Genomic DNA, 21,552 nt, shown 5'->3' on the forward strand with positions numbered 1-21,552 from the left:
GATTTACCTTTTCCAAAAAAGTTAAAGCCAATGGCCATAAAATCATCCACAAAAAAAAAAACATTTTTCCACAGTCCATGTTACTTACAGGTTTCGGCATTTAGTTGATCTTGACGTTCATCTCCATGACATTCAAATGAATCCAGTGGAAAGGCCGACGAACACCTTCACCAACAAAAGTGAACCTCACTAGCGTGTACTACTACTACTGCTGCTGCTGCTGCAAACCCTCGGCCTACTCATGACTTGAAACAACAGCCCCACATGCCAGTTTCTTGCAAACCTCCTATTCACGAGCAGAGAAAAGGGGTGTTGTGCATTGCAAACAATCCCTGTTTTCACTGATGCGGGCTATCTGACCCTTTGCTGGCCTCTATATCCCTAATTACTGTCAAAGGAATTTTGCAAAAGAGGAAAAGAGCTGCAGAGAATCCACTGAAGCCAAGATGAGGTCTGACCCTGGAATAGAGAGGGAGTTGCAGATGCAGCCTCAAGCTTAAACACAAATAACTTAACTGTTAGGAGGCTGAGCATTTGCTTAGAAAGCCCGCCCTCTGTCATTTCATAAAAATCAACTAAAGAGATTTTTTTTTTCATGCTAATCATATAGCTATATACCCATGAGTATAACTGCAACAGTTATTTTTAAAATTTATTGTATGCAGACTGCAACAACGGTTCTCAGCTCTGCTCTTGATGCATTCCTTCAATTCTAACCATCCACTCATTTTCATAAAAATACATGGACAGCAATAAAAATTCTACTGTGAATGGAGCAGAGACAAATTCTCAGTCCCATTTGGATTAATTCAAGAATGGGCTGACATCTGTGCAATATTTATATTATTTCTGAGGTTCTCCATGTTTCACTGCTGAATAAAGAAATGCAATCAAGGGCTGAGCAGCAAATATAACCCTCCACAGTATTTGCATGCTAAGGCCGGAGTTATACTTCACGCGACGCGACACGACGCATGCTGCAGCGGGACACTCCTGCTACGCAAGCGTTGAAGTGTTTATACTTGCGCGCGTACTTTATGTAAATCTGGAGGAATCCGCCAGGTGGCAGTGCGAGATATTATCACGGTGAGAATATGTTCGGCTTCTCTGTGTTGTGAATTGCCTAGAACACCCATTATATTCTGATGATACCTTACTGCAATATCTCTGAAAAGGATGTTTATTGATTAAATCCAGGGATGTGTCCATTCCAGCAAGCATTGGGCACGAGTGAGAAATAATCTCTGGACGATGCCTCGGCTCATCGCAAGGTGAATACAAGCACACACATACACTAGCATCATTTTAGCGGCACCAAATCCCCAAATCTGCATATCTTTGGAAGGAAACTGGAGCACACGGAGGAAACCCAGCAGGAAAACATGTAAACTCCAGGCAGGGAATATCAGCAACGTGACTCCCTGCAAGACAGCAGTGCTAACGCTCCGCCACTGTGTCACCCCATGTGTGTAATTATAATAAAAATAATTCTTTGCATTTATATAGCGCTTTTCTCACTACTCAAAGCGCTCAGCAATTGCAGGTTAAGGGCCTTGCTGAAGGGCCCAACAGAGAAGAGTCCCTTTTGGCATTTACAGGATTCAAACCGGCAACCTTCCGATTGCCAGTGCATATCCCTAGCCTCAGAGCCACCACTCCGTCTTATTAACATTATTCATTATTTAAACGAAATTACCGATTTATCTGTAAAATGTAATATACATACTTTAATGCTTTTCATCATGAAAGTGATATCAAGTATAAATCTAAGGATTCTAAATGTGCAGAGAGTTGGAATATCATACATTTAATGTGCGCGGAGTGACGATCTATTGCTGACGATTCGCTGCTGTCAGGAGCAGTGGAAGCCCTAGAAAAAAAGAAGGCACAGTATGTGAGAATTTTAAAACGTATCGTGTCATTATGATCGGGAATATACGACGCTTGAATATAAAAGCACCATGAATACATCTGTATGTCGGGCATTTTGCTTCACCACTTTGAACCATTCATCAAATATCGAAGCGCGCACACTGATCTCGCAGGATCCGCAAAGCGGCTTTCTGTCACATGTAGATAGTGAACAGAGACTCTGACGTCACATTCCAACTTTTAGCACACTGCTTTTTGCTGGTACTGCAATTCGTGCACGCGTCGCGTTAATTTCTGAGGACCTGCTCAGAGGACGCATCAAATGAACGCTCAGAACGCGTGGCGGCCATGATGCGAGCGCGTACACGTTCTGAGTGTCAAGTATAAATGAGCCCTAAGTCAACAACTAGCATCTTATCTAGATAATTTCCACCTTTATAGAATTAGCTTTCTTCACACCACGACATCCATTTTTAGTTCTGAAAACGGATAGACACATTTTATGGTTTTAAAATAAGTTAAAAATGATCAAGATCACCCAAGATGAAAAGAATAGGGAGATTCTGCAGGAGAATCTATCAACATAATTAATAAAGTCAAGATATTTACAGTATTTAAATGAAAGTAAAGCTTTCAGTTTTTATTACACGATAAAAAAATAACAGATGCAGGCATACAATACAATCTCTGATGGAACTTTGTTAGTAATAACACTGTGGCCCATATTTACTTCTCTTTGAATACTGACTTCTTGTAGTTTTGAAGAAATTTAATGAAGTGCTCCTGGGACAAATGCTAAATTGACACTGTGTGTAAAGAATGATGAACAAACATTAAGAATTTGCTTATCCAGCTCTTAGAGGGAAGAATGTACTACAAAATCATGTCAAACAGAGGGTGCATTTTAGGGACGCTCTATTATGAGTTATCCTAGCTGAGCAGTTTACAGTAATCTAGAATGAGACTGTAAGAACGGAATTTATGTTTTCCAAGCATGTACATTCTATGTGGAAAGTTTGGCCAAAGAATGTGCTGTTTTAAGTCCTGTCTGTATTAAGTACCATGAAGCATCACTTGTAACCCTAGTCTACACAATTAGATAGAAAATATATAAGCTAGTCCAGTGAATTTAAATCACAAAGATGTGAACCAGTTTATACATGTTTAATTTAGAATATGCTACTGTGTTAAACACTGCAGCACAAATGGATCAACCCTACCTCTACAGGTTCACTTTATGGAGTAGGGTTGAAGAAACATTTTAGAAAGCCCTTTTCTGTAAGCTCAGACCATACACCTCCCTGCCACCTCCAAGTCAACCGGTAAGTTAAAAATTAAATAAGATCATTATGCCATCAGTCATTGTTTTCTATAGCCCCTTTGTACTTCAAACTCTTAGCTTGTTTTTTAATATAGTACTAGCCATGCCACCTGCCAAATACATGTAATAGAATGCTTTAAAAATATTTGCTATCTTTTGCCCTACATGTACTTTCAGCTACTTTCCTCTGTATTATGACAGTTTTTTCACTGGTGTGCCCCCTCTCTGAAGCATGTTTCCATAAAACTTTCTTCTCAGTTGCTGTCATTATTTTTGGGGTGGCTTTCTTGCATCCTGTCCATTTTATACTTGCCATCTTTGGAAATGACTTTCCACATGCCTCCCATGCAGTTTTCTCCTCCACATGTAACTCACACTTACTCCTTCATCGAGTTACCAAAGCCAAAGTGACCAATCAGATTATTTAGAGGGATAGGTCAAACAGACATTAGTGTTTTATTATATAGTAGATCATTCAAAATGTAAACTATGACTAGACAAACAAACTTTCAAAAAGACCAAAAAGACCAGCACATTTTAGAGTTAATATGCAAAGTTAACTTGTGAAAACTTTTTAAAAACTATTTCTGGGAAGCCTTTAATACTATTAATAGAACTTTCCCAAAATTGTTTAATCCAATTTACACCTATATAGGCATTTTAGCCCAACCCTAAAATGCCAATATAGGGAACAAACCTGGAACAAATCCTACTTGGGCTACCAGCCTACTGCAGAACCTTCACTGCCGATATGCTATCTAAAAAACAACACGTCAGAGGGTAACATTTCACTCATTTCCTGCTTCAGATATATTACTACATACTTAAAAAACACAGGGTAACCAAATGTTATTGTTCACACGTGGTCTGTAAGAGAGACAAACAATTTAAAAATTTATAAAAATATATTTTGACAAAACTGTGACAAGATTGGAATCATATTTAGTTAGGCTGCAGGTTTAAGTTTATCTATACATATTTTTGCACAGTGCAATAGACCACTGAGTTCTCAGCCTGCAACACAGGACTTCAACTGAAACTCAAAAAAAGTGACATAATTTGTGCTGTTAACATCTTCTCATTCAGAACTAAATTCCCAGTTAGATTTATTTTTAACAGTGCCTTATTTAAAATAGTTTTTAAATAAGTCAAACACGTGGCTATCAAAATTATTTTGGACACTGAGTTTTGTAATTAGTAGAAGCTGGCATCAGGGTACACCAAAGTTCATGACCAAGCTGTAAAGTTTCAAACATTATAAACTGAGACCAAAATATAAGCAAGGTTACATACATTGTATACAAAATCATTTTACACTCTCCCTTTCACAATTCTATAATCCATAAGCTGCTTATAAGAAAATAGCAGTGCTTACACAGCCACAATACCTCATCCAGTGGGCAGGGGCTCTATAGCTTTTTTCTTGATGCTATAGTTTCATAGCATTTGGTTTAAAGAAGTGTTTTTCCAGATTTGAATGTACTCTTCTCTAACTTCCATCTGTGTCCAATAGTAGGTGGTTCCACATGTAAGTGGAGAAATCTACTAGATTATTTTAATCAAGGCCTCTGAGAGCAGAGCTGGATTCACTCCCCAGTTAGCCTATTCTGTTCAAGAATGAAGAAATTTAGTTCATTTACTGTAAGAGCATGCTCTTTAGACCAGACATACACTTAGAGGTTATTTGCTCTTCAATGTACTGTTTCCATTTGTTTTCCATTTTGTTTAATTTCTTGTAGAAATATTCAATATTCCAAATGTGGTTTTATAAGAACTATAAAATAATACCTATTCAAATCCGTTTAAAGCTGACCAAATCATAGGAAATTGTCTCTTGAAAATTACGTTTCACTTGAATAAAAATATAAATAATTCTGTAGTTTTTTGCACTTAACATCTCCATAATGTGGGTTTGCTGCACAGGATTCTGTAGCTGTTCTGTCATGGTCTCTTCGATGATGAACCCCATAAACTGGCATCTGCCCAAAAAAGCCATCAGAGAGGTCTATTTCAGTCTAAGTTATGAAGGCATCATTTAAACATGGCTCATTGCTTCATAAGACATGAAGAATGTAAACTTTCCATGATTTATTAGCCCAGAAAGATGAGACAGTACATTAAAACCTACATGATTGCTTTAAACACGAAGAATTTTCAAACTTTCTATCCATTATACATATACTACCAGAAAATTATACTTTTTATATTTTGTAGTATTTTTCAGCACACTGTAATTGATTATACAAAGTTTTTTTCTTAATACAACATAAACCAACATACAGAAGTCACATGTCAAACAAAGTGACATTCTAGTTACTGACAGAGTGATTAATACTGTTACTGCACAGCCTCACTACTTAACACAAACTTTCAGTTTAACCCTTTGTCTTATTTAACAATTTTAAAAGACAGAAGAAAAAGGAATGCTCTTTAATAAAAGTTCACAATTAAAAAAAATGGAATATGATACTACATCTGAAGGAGCAAGAGGAACATATACAATGAGTTTAAAGATAATTCACTTCAGTTGAAAAATAACTTTATAACTCATGCCACCAGGAACTACAGGACTAAAAATGAAAAACAGACATGTTGAGGTGGTTGAGGACTACACGTACCTGGGGGTACACATTGACAGTAAACTGGACTGGTCCAAGAACACCAACACGGCTTTCAAGAAAGGGCAGAGCCGGCTTTACCTACTGAGGAGGCTCAGGTCTTTCAATGTCTGTAGGAAAATGCTGACTATGTTCTATCACTCTGTGGTAGAGAGCGTGGTTGTTTTTTGCAGCTGGTGTGCTGGGGTAGTGGGGTGATGACAGCTGATGCCAACAGGGTGAACAAGCTGATTAAAAAGGCTGGTTCTGTCCTGGGTGTCAGACTGGAGAACCTGGTGGAGGTGTCTGAGAGGAGAATGCTGAAAAAGCTTCTCGGTATCATGGACAACCCCTCTCACCCCATGCACGCCTCCTTGATGGGTCATCAGAGCACACACAGCAAAGAATCATTGCCTCCAAATGCAGAACCGAACGCCACAGGAAATCCTTTCTACCTGTGGCAATAAGACTGTATAACTCTTCCTCATTCTGTAGGTGATCTTTTTCAGAATTTTTGTCATTGGGTCTCATTCGGTTTTTTAATTTACTCATCTGTATGTTACTGAATGTTGGTTTCATCCCATCATCACATGCTGCTATCTCATTTATTCATGGCACAAACACTAAGTCACTTTTCATAACCACTTGCACTAATAATCTGCTGTTTTATTATATCTGTTATAGTTTTAGTTATAGTTGTTTGTTGCTTTGCACAAATTAGTTATACAGTAATCCCTCCTCCATCGCGGGGGTTGCGTTCCAGAGCCACCCGCGAAATAAGAAAATCGCCGAAGTAGAAACCATATGTTTATATGGTTTTTTTTATATTGTCATGCTTGGGTCACAGATTTGCGCAGAAACACAGGAGGTTGTAGAGAGACAGGAACGTTATTCAAACACTGCAAACAAACATTTGTCTCTTTTTCAAAAGGTTTAAACTGTGCTCCATGACAAGACAGAGATGACAGTTCCGTCTCACAATTAAAAGAATGCAAACATATCTTCCTCTTCAAAGGAAGGTGCGCGTCAGGAGCAGTGGACTGTCACAGAGATAGAGCAAACAAATCAATAGGGCTGTTTGGCTTTTAAAGTATGCGAAGCACCGCGGCAACAAAGCTGTTGAAGGCGGCAGCTCACACCCCCCTCTGTCAGGAGCAGAGAAAGAGAGAGAGATAGAGAGAGACAGAGTTTGTTTTTCAATCAAAAAATCAATACCTGCCCTTCGAGCTTTTAAGTATGCGAAGCACCGTGCAGCATGTCGTTTCAGGAAGCAGCTGCACAAAAGATAGCAACGTGAAGATAATCTTTCAGCATTTTTAGACGAGCGTCCGTATCGTCTAGGTGTGCGAACAGCCCCCCCTGCTCAATCCCCATACGTCAGGATCAGAGAAAGTCAGCGCAGAGAGAGAGAGAGAAGTAAGCTGGGTAGCTTCTTAGCCATCTGCCAATAGCATCCCTATATGAAATCAACTGGGCAAACCAACTGAGGAAGCATGTACCAGAAATTAAAAGACCCATTGTCCGCAGAAATCCGCGAACCAGCAAAAAATCTGCCGATATATATTTAAATATGCTTACATATAAAATCCACGATGGAGTGAAGCCGCGAAAGGCGAAGCGCTATATAGCGAGGGATTACTGTATAGTTATAATACAAAACTATTAGTTATAGTTGTTTGTTACTTTGTTTAGAGTTATTTGTTATTCTGTTTGCACTATTACTACTGATCTTTTTAACTCTTTACTACCTTATCTTTATTCCTCTTGTTGCACTGAGCATGTATATGACAAAAGAATTTCCCTCGGGATAACTAAAGTTCTTATCTATCTATCTATCTATCTATCTATCTATCTATCTATCTATCTATCTGTTAATCTTAACATTTTCCCCTAACAAGTACTGATTTGTCTGTATTATTCTGTTTATATTTGCCGCAAAGCTTTTACATCGTGGAAGATGTACACAAATCTATAACAATGCACATAAGAATGGCTTTACACTGTGGGATACAATAAGATCTTTAGATAGATAGATAGATAGATAGATAGATAGATAGATAGATAGATAGATAGATAGGATAGATAGATAGATAGATACAGTGGTGTGAAAAACTATTTGCCCCCTTCCTGATTTCTTATTCTTTTGCATGTTTGTCACACAAAATGTTTCTGATCATCAAACACATTTAGCCATTAGTCAAATATAACACAAGTAAAACACAAAATGCAGTTTTTAAATGATGGTGTTTATTATTTAGGGAGAAAAAAAATCCAAACCTACATGGCCCTGTGTGAAAAAGTAATTGCCCCCTTGTTAAAAAATAACCTAACTGTGGTGTATCACACCTGAGTTCAATTTCCGTAGCCACCCCCCCAGGCCCTGATTACTGCCACACCTGTTTCAATCAAGAAATCACTTAAATAGGAGCTGCCTGACACAGAGAAGTAGACCAAAAGCACCTCAAAAGCTAGACATCATGCCAAGATCCAAAGAAATTCAGGAACAAATGAGAACAGAAGTAATTGAGATCTATCAGTCTGGTAAAGGTTATAAAGCCATTTCTAAAGCTTTGGGACTCCAGCGAACCACAGTGACAGCCATTATCCACAAATGGCAAAAAACATGGAACAGTGGTGAATCTTCCCAGGGAGTGGCCGGGCCGACCAAAATTACCCCAAGAGCGCAGAGACGACTCATCCGAGAGGTCACAAAAGACCCCAGGACAACGTCTAAAGAACTGCAGGCCTCACTTGCCTCAATTAAGGTCAGTGTTCACGACTCCACCATAAGAAAGAGACTGGGCAAAAACGGCCTGCATGGCAGATTTCCAAGACGCAAAACCACTGTTAAGCAAAAAGAACACCTTAGGCTCATCTCAATTTTGCCTAAGAAACATCTCAATGATTGCCAAGACTTTTGGGAAAATACCTTGTGGACTGATGAGTCAAACGTTGAACTTTTTGGAAGGCAAATGTCCCGTTACATCTGGCGTAAAAGGAACACAGCGTTTCAGAAAAAGAACATCGTACCAACAGTAAAATATGGTGGTGGTAGTGTGATGGTCTGGGGTTTGTTTTGCTGCTTCAGGACCTGGAAGGCTTGCTGTGATAGATGGAACCATGAATTCTACTGTCTACCAAAAAATCCTGAAGGAGAATGTCCGGCCATCTGTTCGTCAACTCAAGCTGAAGCGATCTTGGGTGCTGCAACAGGACAATGACCAAAAACACACCAGCAAATCCACCTCTGAATGGCTGAAGAAAAACAAAATGAAGACTTTGGAGTGGCTAGTCAAAGTCCTGACCTGAATCCAATTGAGATGCTATGGCATGACCTTAAAAAGGCGGTTCATGCTAGAAAACCCTCAAATAAAGCTGAATTACAACAATTTCTGCAAAGATGAGTGGGCCAAAATTCCTCCAGAGCGCTGTAAAAGACTCATTGCAAGTTATCGCAAACGCTTGATTGCAGTTATTGCTGCTAAGGGTGGCCCCAACCAGTTATTAGGTTCAGGGGGCAATTACTTTTTCACACAGGGCCATGTAGGTTTGGATTTTTATTTTCTCCCTAAATAATAAAAACCACCATTTACAAAACTGCTTTTGTGTTTACTTGTGTTATATTTGACTAATGGTTAAATGTGTTTGATGATCAGAAACATTTTGGTGTGACAAACATGCAAAAGAATAAGAAATCAGGAAGGGGGCAAATAGTTTTTCACACCACTGTAGTAGATAGATAGATAGATAGATAGATAGATAGATAGATAGATAGATAATAGATAGATAGATACTTTATTAATCCCAAGGGGAAATTCACATACTCCACTTGACACTTTTTCTTGACCCATGTCCTAAAAACATTTGTGGCCTCCTTTCTCTTTTTTATATGCATTAGGACATTTTCAGTTACTAAAGTCAAACGGACACCATCTAGTCCTTGTATAAGTCAAAAGTTAAATTACTTTGTAAGCCATCATTTGGCACAGCTTTTTGGTCTTGCACCTGCACTGAATAACCTCATCTGTATTGATAAAACAAACCTAGTGAAATGAATGACTAATCCATTTATGCTCCTTCTTTATCTCAGGAGCCATCTAGCAAAGTAGTAAATTTCAGTGCTCACCCAAACTAAAATGTTGCAAACTTTGGTTAATAGCTATCTGCCAACCATTTAATAAGTTCTATAATATCCAACTCCCAGTCCTTTTTTCTATTTTCAGATTCCTAATCTAACACACTCAACACTTGATTGATATTTAATTGAACCACATTTATCAATAGATGTTATTGATTAAGAAGTGGTCAAGAACAAACTGCTCCACTTTTTTTTTAATAAACAATACAATGGTTATTTTACTGTCATAAGGTTAAATTAGCTGTAATTATAGTTTAACACTACTGCCTCACAACAATAAACCCAAGCAGAACCCTGTGTTCTATCTCAGGTTTTCTTCCTAACAACCATAAGATATACGTGGCAAGGTTAATAGCCGACTGTAAACTGCCTCACTGTGCATGTGTACCCAGTAATGGACTGCTTCACCATCTAATGAAGGCTCACCTCTGGCATCCAGAGTTACTGGGACTAGATGGGATGCTGCAACCTTAAACTGAATTAAGGAAATTTAAAAAAGATGGACTTTACAAATCTCTTTCTCTGCTTAAAGCATGTAAAAAGAAAAAAAAAAACACATCAAAGTATCTGCCCTAATGAAGGCTAAGTAAATAATTATTGTTAAATCAATCTCAAAAATACGTTGAAGAAATGTACATAACTTAAAAACTTAAAATAAGTACAATTTTTCATATTTTTCAGCAATATAAGGAATGGATTGACCCTTGTCGGTATTACCTGTTTTGTAGGAGAGACAGTAAAATAATTTTAGAATAAGTGTTATTTTCTCTTATGTAAGAATGCAAATATTTTCAAGAAAGAAAAAACACACCTAATGGGACAACTTAGTTGAAAAAAAGCCCTCATGTAGCACAAGAAAGTTATGCTTGGTCTTGAGTTATTCAAAGGACTGCTCCAACATGTTGGTTGAAAAGGAATTTAAAGCCAAAACCACTTATCATATAGAAATGTCTATTGATATGCAAAGGGATTTGTACTATTGTTGAAATATATTCAAAATTAAAGCAAGGATATTTTTGAAAGATTTCGGCTTTATTTCTGTACCACTGTGTTAATGACCTCAGGATACATTACTGATAGGTATTAATTATCTAATAAGATGATTGTATTTGCTTCACATTTTTAGCACATTGAAAAACCAGGTTCATGTTACAGTATGTTCTTTAAAATGTTTTACTTTCCACTCACTGACAGGTAATACAATTTGAAAGGTACTGAACATACATTCTCTGTTCATGTGAAAACTGTACCAAATGAACCCCACCCCTCTCAATCAAATATTCAAAAACTATAAGAAAGACTCAATATTAAAGAAGTTACTGGTGTGTGTGGACATAACATAAACACATTTACATCTAAAACCTAGCACTGGACGCATTCCTAAATTTGAAAAAGCTGCTCCATTTCAAATATTTTTTCATGCATCCTCAATTCCATAATGATAAAAACTATCTAATAATTATTTATTGATAATTAGTTTACTCAACATCTGATCAGGGTGTGACAGAGTAATTTCAATGCATTTTACATTATCCACATATTTGCAAAGTTATCCATGCAGCAAAAAAAGGCGAGTGAGAAGAGGCTGAATGAGTTTTAGAAGTCACACAATATTCATGATGCAATCAAAAACATTGTCACTGCATGAGAAGGGAATTAAAAAAATAACATTAGCAATGTTTTGAAAAAATGGCCATTACTGAACAGGTTGCTTGCAGTATGGAGATATTAGCATATACTGTACATTTACTAAAGCTGAAAAGCTTTACTGATGTGGCTCAAAAAGTTAACTAAGAACTAAACAGCACAGATTAATTAAACAATAAAACTCAAGGACTCTCTGATGGTGTATAAATGCATGAATAAAATAAGGAAAAAAGCAAAAAGAAAACACCACAAAATGTTTAACAATGGCACACAGCTTGACTACTGCTTGAAAATAAATAATCCCTGAATTTGCAGGACTCCAAAAATAAAACAATTATCAACTTATACTGCTATAAATGAAGTACCACCTGAACTTTCCTTCACCTAACCACAAAACATTTTGTATCTTGTTTCCCTGTGGGCATGAATTCAAGATGTTAAAAGAAGTGCTCAGCATGGTATTTATGTCATTCAGTTTTGACGGTTGAAGTTCTGAAGATGAACTCTGCATACTCTCTTCGAGGCCATGAAGGAGAGGATCCCGGCTGTGGGAATCACCGTTTCCAGACCACTTCCCATTTAAGATGATCTGATGAAGCCTACAGCCAACTCCAGGCCTGTTGAAAGATGTAGTGGTTTATTCAGTATGTTCTTGAGCCATTTAAACTGTAAAGATACCATTTTTGGTAAATTCGCATCTTTTCAAGTATCTTGCTGTAGTTACTCAAGGAGTATCGCAAAATCCCGTATTATTTATCAACTAGTCATTTAGGCCGTTACAATAACGGGCGCTCGAACAGTAGTGCATAAACATTAGTAGGAACAGTCTATATTAAATGGCAAGGGACTTTCACCTCATTCTTTTTGTTGGTTGTATTTTTCTTTCTTTCAGCCTTTCTTTTGTTGATGTTTACTTGCTGAGCTGACCGTTCTTCGTGGGCTGCCGCCGTGTATTGTGTGTCTTTAATTTTCTGTGACAGTAATACTGTCTTGTACGTCCGTAATATACCTTTAACTTTCTCTGGCGGTAATACAGACGTGCGCGTCGGTAATATGCCTTTAATCTCCTCTGACAGTAATACTGGCTTGTATGTGGCTGTAATATGCGTCACTGTATTGTGTACTTTTAATTTCCTCTCGCAGTAATACTGGTTTGTAATTCCGTAAAAAACATCTCTAACTATCTCTGACAGTAATATTGCGCATCGCACCGTGCCCCGCGCATGCGCACTTCACCAGAAGACACACACACACGGACGCCTGGACGCACAAAGGGATTTTATCAAAGAGGATAACCAACAAAATATAACGGATCTTCTACTGACGACTTCTCCAAGTTATTATTCATAATAATAACTAATTATGACAGGTTCCTAATTGTAGGGGTTTTCAATTTTCATGTAGATAATTGGTTTAACCCAAAGCAAGAGAATTTATCAATTGACCACACTCTTTTTATCGAAGTCAGTGTGTTAAACAGCCTACACAAAAGGAAGGACACATGCTGGATTAAGTAATTTCAAAAGGATTAAAACTTGGCATGAGGCAGGTGATAGATATCGGTATGTCTGACCATTTCTGTGTTTGATTTGACACAGAAATACTGGTGACTAGAACTAAAAAGCAACAGAAAAATATTATTTTAATGCCGCATCAGCTTCTATATTTGCCAATAATATGAATAATCAGTTTGATTTAATGCTTATCCATATACAGCCAGCAATGTCTCCAGTACAGTGGAATATTTGAATGGCAATATCAGAGCTACAGCTGACATAGTAGCCCCTGAAAAAAATGCTAAGAAATCTTTTACTACTAAAATACCTTGGAAGATGTGAATTGTCCGAGATTAAGATAGATTATCAAAAGGTGGAGTATAAAATACTGAAGCTGATATAGCGAAATACACATCAGTCCATCTTGAGAGACAGTCTAAATCCAGCCCAATTAATAGAATGCCACATGAATGCCTCAAGTGAAACAATGTGAAGCTTTCCCAGTATTTTTTAAACAAAAAATAAATAATATTAGATTTAATGTAACATATCCATCAAAAGCCAACCCTGTTGAGCCTCAGTGTGCTCATTAAAGTGAATTAAATTCTTTCACTAAAACAGGTACAAATGAATGTTAAGAATGATTTTTCAAGTGTAACTTTGTATTTGTGTCCTTGACACAGTCCCAATAGCCTTTTCAGAGACATTTCCTGTGTGCTAATTGATAGTGTACTTGACATATTTAAACTCTTCATTACATACTGGTGTCTTCCCAGTGTCTTGGAGACTGCATTAGTTAAACCATTGCTTATGTAAAAAAAATAATCTTGACTCCTCTGTCTGACAATTCCATCTTTAAGCTGCCTTTTTAAGTAAAATTCTAGAAAAAAGCAGTTTTCCAGCAGTTAAATGACTACTTGAATAAACATTCTATTCTTAACAAATTTTAGTTAGATTTAAGACCAAATCATAATACAGTGGAATCTCGGGTCACAAACGTCTCAGACCACGTACAAATCGGGTTACGACCAAAAAGTTTGCCAAAGTTTTGCATCTGTTCATGACCACACACTCGGTTGAGGAATAAGCCAGTTTCCCTTCCAGGTTCGTACATGCCGATGATTTCCGCACATGTTCAGTCTCTCCCTGAGCATTCCCTGTGCAGCGAGCGAGAGAGAGCGAGCGACCGAGTGAGACAGAGAGAGAGCGCCTAAGGCCAAGAAGGCAGTTAAAGAATGCACCGGGCTTATTTTTAAAGAGACTGATTCGAGCATTGTTTTAACCACGTATTTAATGAAGACTTTTTTCTGTTGGATTTTAACCTCCACTTCACTTCTGTTTACAGCAATCGGTTCGTAGCGTGCATTGTTGCAATGTTACTTTTCTCGGTTGTTTATTAAATTACGGATTTTTCAAATGTTCATGTTTTTCCCTGTGCTTAAAACTCATTAAAAAAAAAAGTGTTTACAGTGAGCAGTTCGTAAGGCTATAGCGTGACTTCTTGCAATGTTACTTTTCTCTGTTCAAGGTTTTCTCAGTGTTATTCAATGTTTTTACATTTAGTTTACTACTATACTGTGCATTCTATGCTATAATTAACTATTTTTGTGCTTAAAAATCTTTAAAAAAAAATATATTTACATACGGGCGGCACGGTGGCGCAGTGGGTAGCGCTGCTGCCTCGCAGTTGGGAGACCTGGGGACCTGGGTTCGCTTCCCGGGTCCTCCCCTGCGTGGAGTTTGCATGTTCTCCCCGTGTCTGCGTGGGTTTCCTCCGGGCGCTCCGGTTTCCTCCCACAGTCCAAAGACATGCAGGTTAGGTGGATTGGCGATTCTAAATTGGCCCTAGTGTGTGCTTGGTGTGTGGGTGTGTTTGTGTGTGTCCTGCGGTGGGTTGGCACCCTGCCTGGGATTGGTTCCTGCCTTGTGCCCTGTGTTGGCTGGGATTGGCTCCAGCAGACCCCCCGTGACCCTGTGTTCGGATTCAGCGGGTTGGAAAATGGATGGATGGATGGATGGATATTTACATACAGTTTGTACGGTCTGGAATGGATTAATTGTATTGTAACTGTCCTGTAACCAAGATGAGCATGGCAAATGAGGACAAAACACGCCAAGCAAGGGGATCGTGAAAAGTGCAAGTGCTTTTATTAAAAAAAGTGTAGTGCTCAAAAGTTAATGAATAAATAATCCATTGAAACATCCAAGTTTTAGTGGAGGTTAAAATGATCAAATCAATAAATCCATAAAAACTATGTTAAAATGCAGGCAGGAGCCTTCTTTAAAATTCTCAATCCTCGATGCTTCCCTTTAAAAATTGATGCCTCTCAGGTTTATCCTACTCAGACCTTGCAGCACGGAGTGACGTCCACTAACAGGCACATACATCCTTCAAATCTAGCCTGTGTCGCCACTGCTCAATCCACGGCATAACATGGGGAAGCCAGTGGACCCTGCTCCTACACCCACTGCTGCCCAACCCGATGAAAGCACGCCATCCTCCCACCGCTGCTGCTTGCCTGGTGGGTCCACACTTCAAGAGGACACTACGGAGTGTAACAATCATTCCTGCTCCCTTGGTTGCTCAACAGGAGTGATCTCCGTGCCCCCTTCCTGAGTGTTGGCCACACGCTACTTCATGGGGCACCATTCCCATCCTCCTGCTTCTCTCTAAGCACCGGCTCACTCAAGCTCCTGCCTTTCTCCCCATCTTTTAACCTTCGCTCTTTTTTGTTTGTTTTTATTTTGTTTGTGCATCAACTCTCTACAGCTGTGTGAGTGCACCCACAGAGAACAAGCCGGCCAATGGATTTATATTAAAACAGCCATTTATTTTGAGTCATGGACCCACCATACCACAGGACTGAGCAGTCTTTCGGCCTTGGAAACTATGGAAATTTTTTTTTTTCTCCAGCTTCTTGGCAGCTAAAGTTTTTTTTTCCTGTCCTACCTAGCCATCTGATCATATCAATTATGAGTATAATCATCAGAGACATAAAAACAAATCCATAATTGTGGACTCTATTTTATCTATTACTTGCATATCTGCATGATTTAAGTATTTTTGGTGTTTCATTTATTTAGTCATATAGTTATTTTTAATTTGTCATTTCTTCTTTTAGAAATTTTTTCTTTAGCCTCTTTAAAATCTCTTTGATCTACATACGTTGTATGAAAATATAAAAAAATATAGAAATAATATATAATTTTTGTTTGCTGTGATTCAGCCTGAAGAAGATCCTGTCCACAGTTCATCAGGCTGATCCACCAATTACCTGTGAACCACCCAATCTCACTGAGATTGCACAGGTGGTGAACCAGCTGAGGGTACAGAAGGTTACAGGAATCTGTGGTATCCGGGGTGAACTTCTCCAGAGTGGTGGTAAGGCTTGCTTGCATTTGGGAGACAGATGTCATCCCAACTGACTGAAAAATGGGACTTATCATCTCTATATGGAAAGGCAGGGGGATAACACTGCTCTCGGTGCCGGGTACGGTCTTTGCTAGGATCATCCTTAATAGGATCCATGATTACTTGCTCACCTACCAGTGACCGGAGCAGTCTGGTTTTATGCCTAAGTCTACCATAGACCACATCCTGGCACTGAGGATTCTCATGGAGCACAAATGTGAATATCAGCAGAGTTTCTTTGCAGCCTTTGTCGGTTTTCATAAAGTGTTGATCTAGCTGCCCTGTGGGCCAACCCGAGATTTTGTGGGACAGTTACTGGATATCACAGCTTCCTGTACACTGGTACTGTGTAGAGTGGAGGCAGAACCTCTGCGTTTTTCCCAGTTGATTCTAGGGTTTATCAGGGGTGTGTTCTTGCTGCTACTCAGTTCAATGCTTGCATGGACTGGGTGTTGGGCAAGGTCATGGGGTCCAGTGGCTGTGGGGCATCTGTTGATGAAGAAAGATTCACTGATCTTGACTTTGCTGATGATGCTGCAATCTTCACGGAGTCAATGGAGGCTCTGATCGGGGATTTCAAGAGACTGAGCAAGGAATCGGAGTGTCTGGGCTTGTGAGTGTCCTGGATAAAAACCAAGATCCAGGCCTTTAATAACCTCTTGGGCACAGCCATCAGCAGTGTGTCTGTATGCGGAGAGAGTGTCGACCTTGTTGAGAAGTTTACTTACCTCGGCAGTGACATTCATGTCTCTGGTGACTCTTCCTATGAAGTCAATAGACAAATTGGGAGAGCACTGGGGGTCAAGAGATACTGGAAAGGGGTGTATGACCCTCCCGATATCTAAGCAAAAGGACAAAGATCCATGTTTTTAGAGTCCTGGTGCTTCCTGTCTTGCTATATGGTTGTGAGACATGGACACTATCCAGTGACCCGAGACGCATACTGGACTCCTTTGGTACTGTGTGATGAGACACAGTGTGATGCTTGGGTTGCCCACGGCTGGCATAATGTCCTTGAGCCTGGAATATTGATAGACATAGACTGAGATGGACTAGTGCGAATAAGCACACATTATCAACAAGCAAATCTTCACAAAAACTGTATAGTGTCCATATGGGGGTTAAAAATCTTAATAAGTAATCCAGTAACAGGTTAAAATCTCAGTCTCAGCTCACCTAACCTAACTCATCTGAGAGCTGAGACTCTGGTATGTGTGGTTAAACTTTAAAATGACTTGTGTCCCCAGTCACCACAATCAATCACTGCTGGGAAGCCCATCATCCTTTGGTGTTTGGAGGACGTTCTATGAAGACCCTTTGGTTTCTCCTGCTCCCCAATTGTTCAGCAGGAGCGACCCGCCTATGGAATGAGGTCTTCTTGCTCCTTGTGGGGCCAATTCTGGACTAGGGCCTCCTGTCCTCCATACCAGCTCATCTGCCCGATCCCCTCTTTCTACCCCAGAAACACTTTTCTTTTGATTTTTTAATCTCTCCCTAAAACTCTCTTCAGGCTCTCTTTATACTTGTGCAGTTGCAGCACTCTAATTATGCCCTGATGTTGTTGTGGAACAGCTGAGCTGACCGTGCCTACACCTTAACAAGTAATTACCTCTCCTCCACACTGAACACCCCATGGCTACCCAGCTTCTGCGGCCATGTCCACCCACAGAGCCTGAGATGCATGCTTTTTATTCCTAAAACCACACATTGTCATGAACCCCTAACATGCAGCATCACAGGTAGTAAAAAAAAAATGCCAAGAAACTGGCAAGAAAGCAAAAGAGTGCTAGCCAGAGATGTGCTTTAAGTAGAAATATGTCTTGGATTAGTGAAGGAAAATTTCCGATATCTGAACGGAGTAATCCCACAAACGAGAAAGACAGGCACACAGTGTAAGAAATCTAGATATACAGTAATGGTGTAGAAAGCCTTTTTTACCAACCATTTACAGCTATATTTCCCACTAGATGGCAATAAGGAGTCTAAGCAGTAGAGAGTTGAGATTTTGCCTTATACTGGAAAGGGCAGAGATTCCAGAAGCTGTTCTTGGTCCTTTAACAATACATCATAGCTTAAATTATATATTAAAAAAATTACAAGAACATGGAAGGTACTGTGATCTGGTGACCCAAGCATATTTTAGGGCCAATCTGACTCAAAGTGATTGTAAAGGATGCCCAAAAGTGAACCCTAGGATAGGTTCAAATAACCAGTCATGATAGACTTAGTTGTGTTTATATCATGTAAAAGGTATCAATGGAAAAATGATGATCATTTATAAACTAATTCTGTTATTTGAAGTAATTATATTTTTTCATATTAAAAATATACTTTACCTGAAATTAAATTTATTTATGAAAAGGCAATATGGGTATTTAGAGTTTATAACCTGTTTTTAGCCATTCACATTAAAGCCAGAACATTAACTGTACAAAAGTTACAAAAACAGCAATTTATTTTTTGTATAGCCGAAATCACACAAGTAATGACTCAATGGGCCCTGCTTTTGACAGTGTACCAGCCTTGTCTCCTCAAGAAGACAAGAAAAAACTACCACAAAACCCTTATAGGGAAAAACAAAAAATGGAAGAAATCTTGGTTAAGGCATTTCAGAGAGAGAGTCCCCCTTTCCAGGTAGGTTGGACCTGCAATGGATGTCAAAAAATGGGGTAAATACAATACACAAAACAGAACACAAATAATCCTCTTCATAGAGCTAGATGGCCAATCTATCACTGCCATTTCAGAAATACAATACAATAGTACAAACTACTTTGTCCTTGCACAGCACTCCTCACCAAGGGGAGGTGCAGAATGCTACAACAACTCTCAATGCAAAATGCAAGAATAGATTATACCACTCACTAAATACAGAAGTAAATAAAGTGCAAACTCAGAACGAATAACAGAGTGTAACAAATTTATGTTTTACTTTAATTTTTCTCTTTAAATTATTATGTATCATATTTACCATTACTTCAATATGATGGAGTTCAGCACTAGTCTAGCTCACAGTAAAGGGGGGTGCTAGTAAGAACAACTTAGTAGTCGCAAAAAATTTGTTGAATGGAAATTATTGAAACAATAAGGAATTGTACAGATTCAGGATCTGTTAAGTTTAACCTACCCAGTTTTTGAACTACATTTTCTTCTAAGCTTTACTTTGCTGTTCCTCGATACCTTCCTTTGTTCTTTCACACTAACACATGCAGTACTGACTTAATATGCAGTTTGTAGTTTTATGATAGTATGCAAAAAAATACAAATGTATACATTTTAAAGAGAATCTTCACTTACAATGACAGCTACACTGCACATTCTATGGTTAGAGATTCATATAAGCAATTTGTACAGTAGCTTTATATTTACTGTATATTGAAAAAGAAGAAGTTGTTTATTACGGTAATATATTACTAGCTCATATTCCAATAAAGAATATAGAATGCATTGTTAAGGGCTTTGTCATAAGACGTATAGCTTTTCTATATGGACCCATGTAGACAAAAGGTAATGTAATACTTACATTGCAGTGAGAGGAATCAATGACATTTGGACTTGATCCATCAGCCCATTCTATGTTATCATTACTGTTGGAGTGTCTGTTTTGGGTCTCATACTCTTTCAACTATGAACAAAACATGTTGGAAAGTTCAGCTATATTGGCTGTAGCAAGAATGCCAGTTAATTATGCACACAGTGACTGCTCATCGTCATCAATACAGAATTAAGAATGTACAAATATACTGCAAAGTTACAAAAACATTACAAAATGTGTTTAAGATATCTTCTGAAGCTATATTGTGTGGTCTCACCTGAATATTATTTTTGACATTCAACATAAACTGGAATTGATATCCTTATATGAATAAAATTGTTTGTGACAGATCACCTCTTTTATGATGCATTTTTCTTGTGTAGAAAGTGAAACTTAAAAAGACGCAAATCCAAAAATCAAAACTAGCAAAAAAAAAAAAAAAAAAAGTGTTCATGCATGTACATCTTTGTTTTACAGTGCAATCATTAAATAATTTTCAATTTTCACATAAAACCTCAGTCTTCTATTGCAAAAATCAAATGGCTGGAAAAAGAAAATAAATATCCAAAGCCATAATATGCACAATTAATGATTAAAGAGATGAAACTGTTTTAGTTAAATTGTACTATTTTTTACCATAATACTTTTCAGGTAATAGTGGGATTCAGGAAGGATCAAATGATATTCATGGAAATATAAATCACATGCAATATATTAAATGTCAGCTTGAAAAGTTCAATGCAGTCTCATATGAAAAACTGCAAAAACTATTTTTAATATTGAATTATTTGGCATACATCTTTATCCAAGGCAATTTACAATATAAGTGACACAACTGGTTACACTCCCTTTTGTTTTCCCCAAGTTGGAGTACAGGAAGGTGAAGCGACTTTGCTCATGGTCTCACAGTGTAAGTAGTGGAATTTGAACCCACCATCTCAAAGTCGTAACCACTACACCATATTGAAGTAGGCCAATACTAATCAGTACAATGGCTACACACACCTAAATAAGCAGACATGCAATGATTACATTTAGAAGAAATTAGAAAAGAGTGGCACCACAAAGCATAAGATGATTCTAAATCAACCAAATGAAAAATATGACTTAAAACTCATGTGATCTTTGCTATTTATTAAAAGGTTTCTAAAGGATTTATTTGAAATTGTTCAAATAAAAGTAAGCCTGCAAAATTAAGGCTTGCACTGCAAATTTAACACTATAACATAAAATATAAACAGAAAGCATTTTCCAAGAGAGAATTACAAGCTAAAAAGAATGCAGAAAAGTGGACAAGAACCTACCCGTGCAAGTGCCTCCTCTACTGTTATCATCTTCTCTTTTACCATCATCATAAGCTGAATCCGTTCCTCATCACTCATTGTGATCTCACTAGCCACATAGCCGATGTCTTCACCTAGAAATAAACAAAGATATTTTGTTTATAGCAGTGCCCACCCATGCTGGAAAAGTGAATGATTTGAAATCCCACTATTATTTTAATTGGATCATAAAATAAAAAGTAAACATTCTA

General features: G+C 38.2%; 1 protein-coding gene across 9 annotated transcripts in view; it reads right to left on the reverse strand.

Annotated features, from left to right (window-relative positions):
- sash1a (SAM and SH3 domain containing 1a) overlaps nt 1-21,552 on the reverse strand; it is a 928,497-nt gene that overhangs the window by 53,566 nt on the left and 853,379 nt on the right. For 8 of the 9 annotated variants that reach the window (XM_051924855.1, XM_051924854.1, XM_051924860.1 and 5 more), the window contains exons 7-8: nt 21,323-21,435; nt 20,007-20,108 (exon numbers count right to left, since the gene is read on the reverse strand). In XM_051924855.1, the coding sequence (XP_051780815.1) occupies nt 20,007-20,108; nt 21,323-21,435 (215 nt within the window). Of the gene's footprint in view, nt 1-88; nt 415-20,006; nt 20,109-21,322; nt 21,436-21,552 lie in introns of those variants that run through there. The other variant, XM_051924862.1, reaches the window with a different exon arrangement.

This window comes from Erpetoichthys calabaricus, chromosome 3 (assembly GCF_900747795.2).
Source record: "Erpetoichthys calabaricus chromosome 3, fErpCal1.3, whole genome shotgun sequence".
In the NCBI taxonomy this organism is placed as follows: Eukaryota; Metazoa; Chordata; class Cladistia; order Polypteriformes; family Polypteridae; genus Erpetoichthys; species Erpetoichthys calabaricus.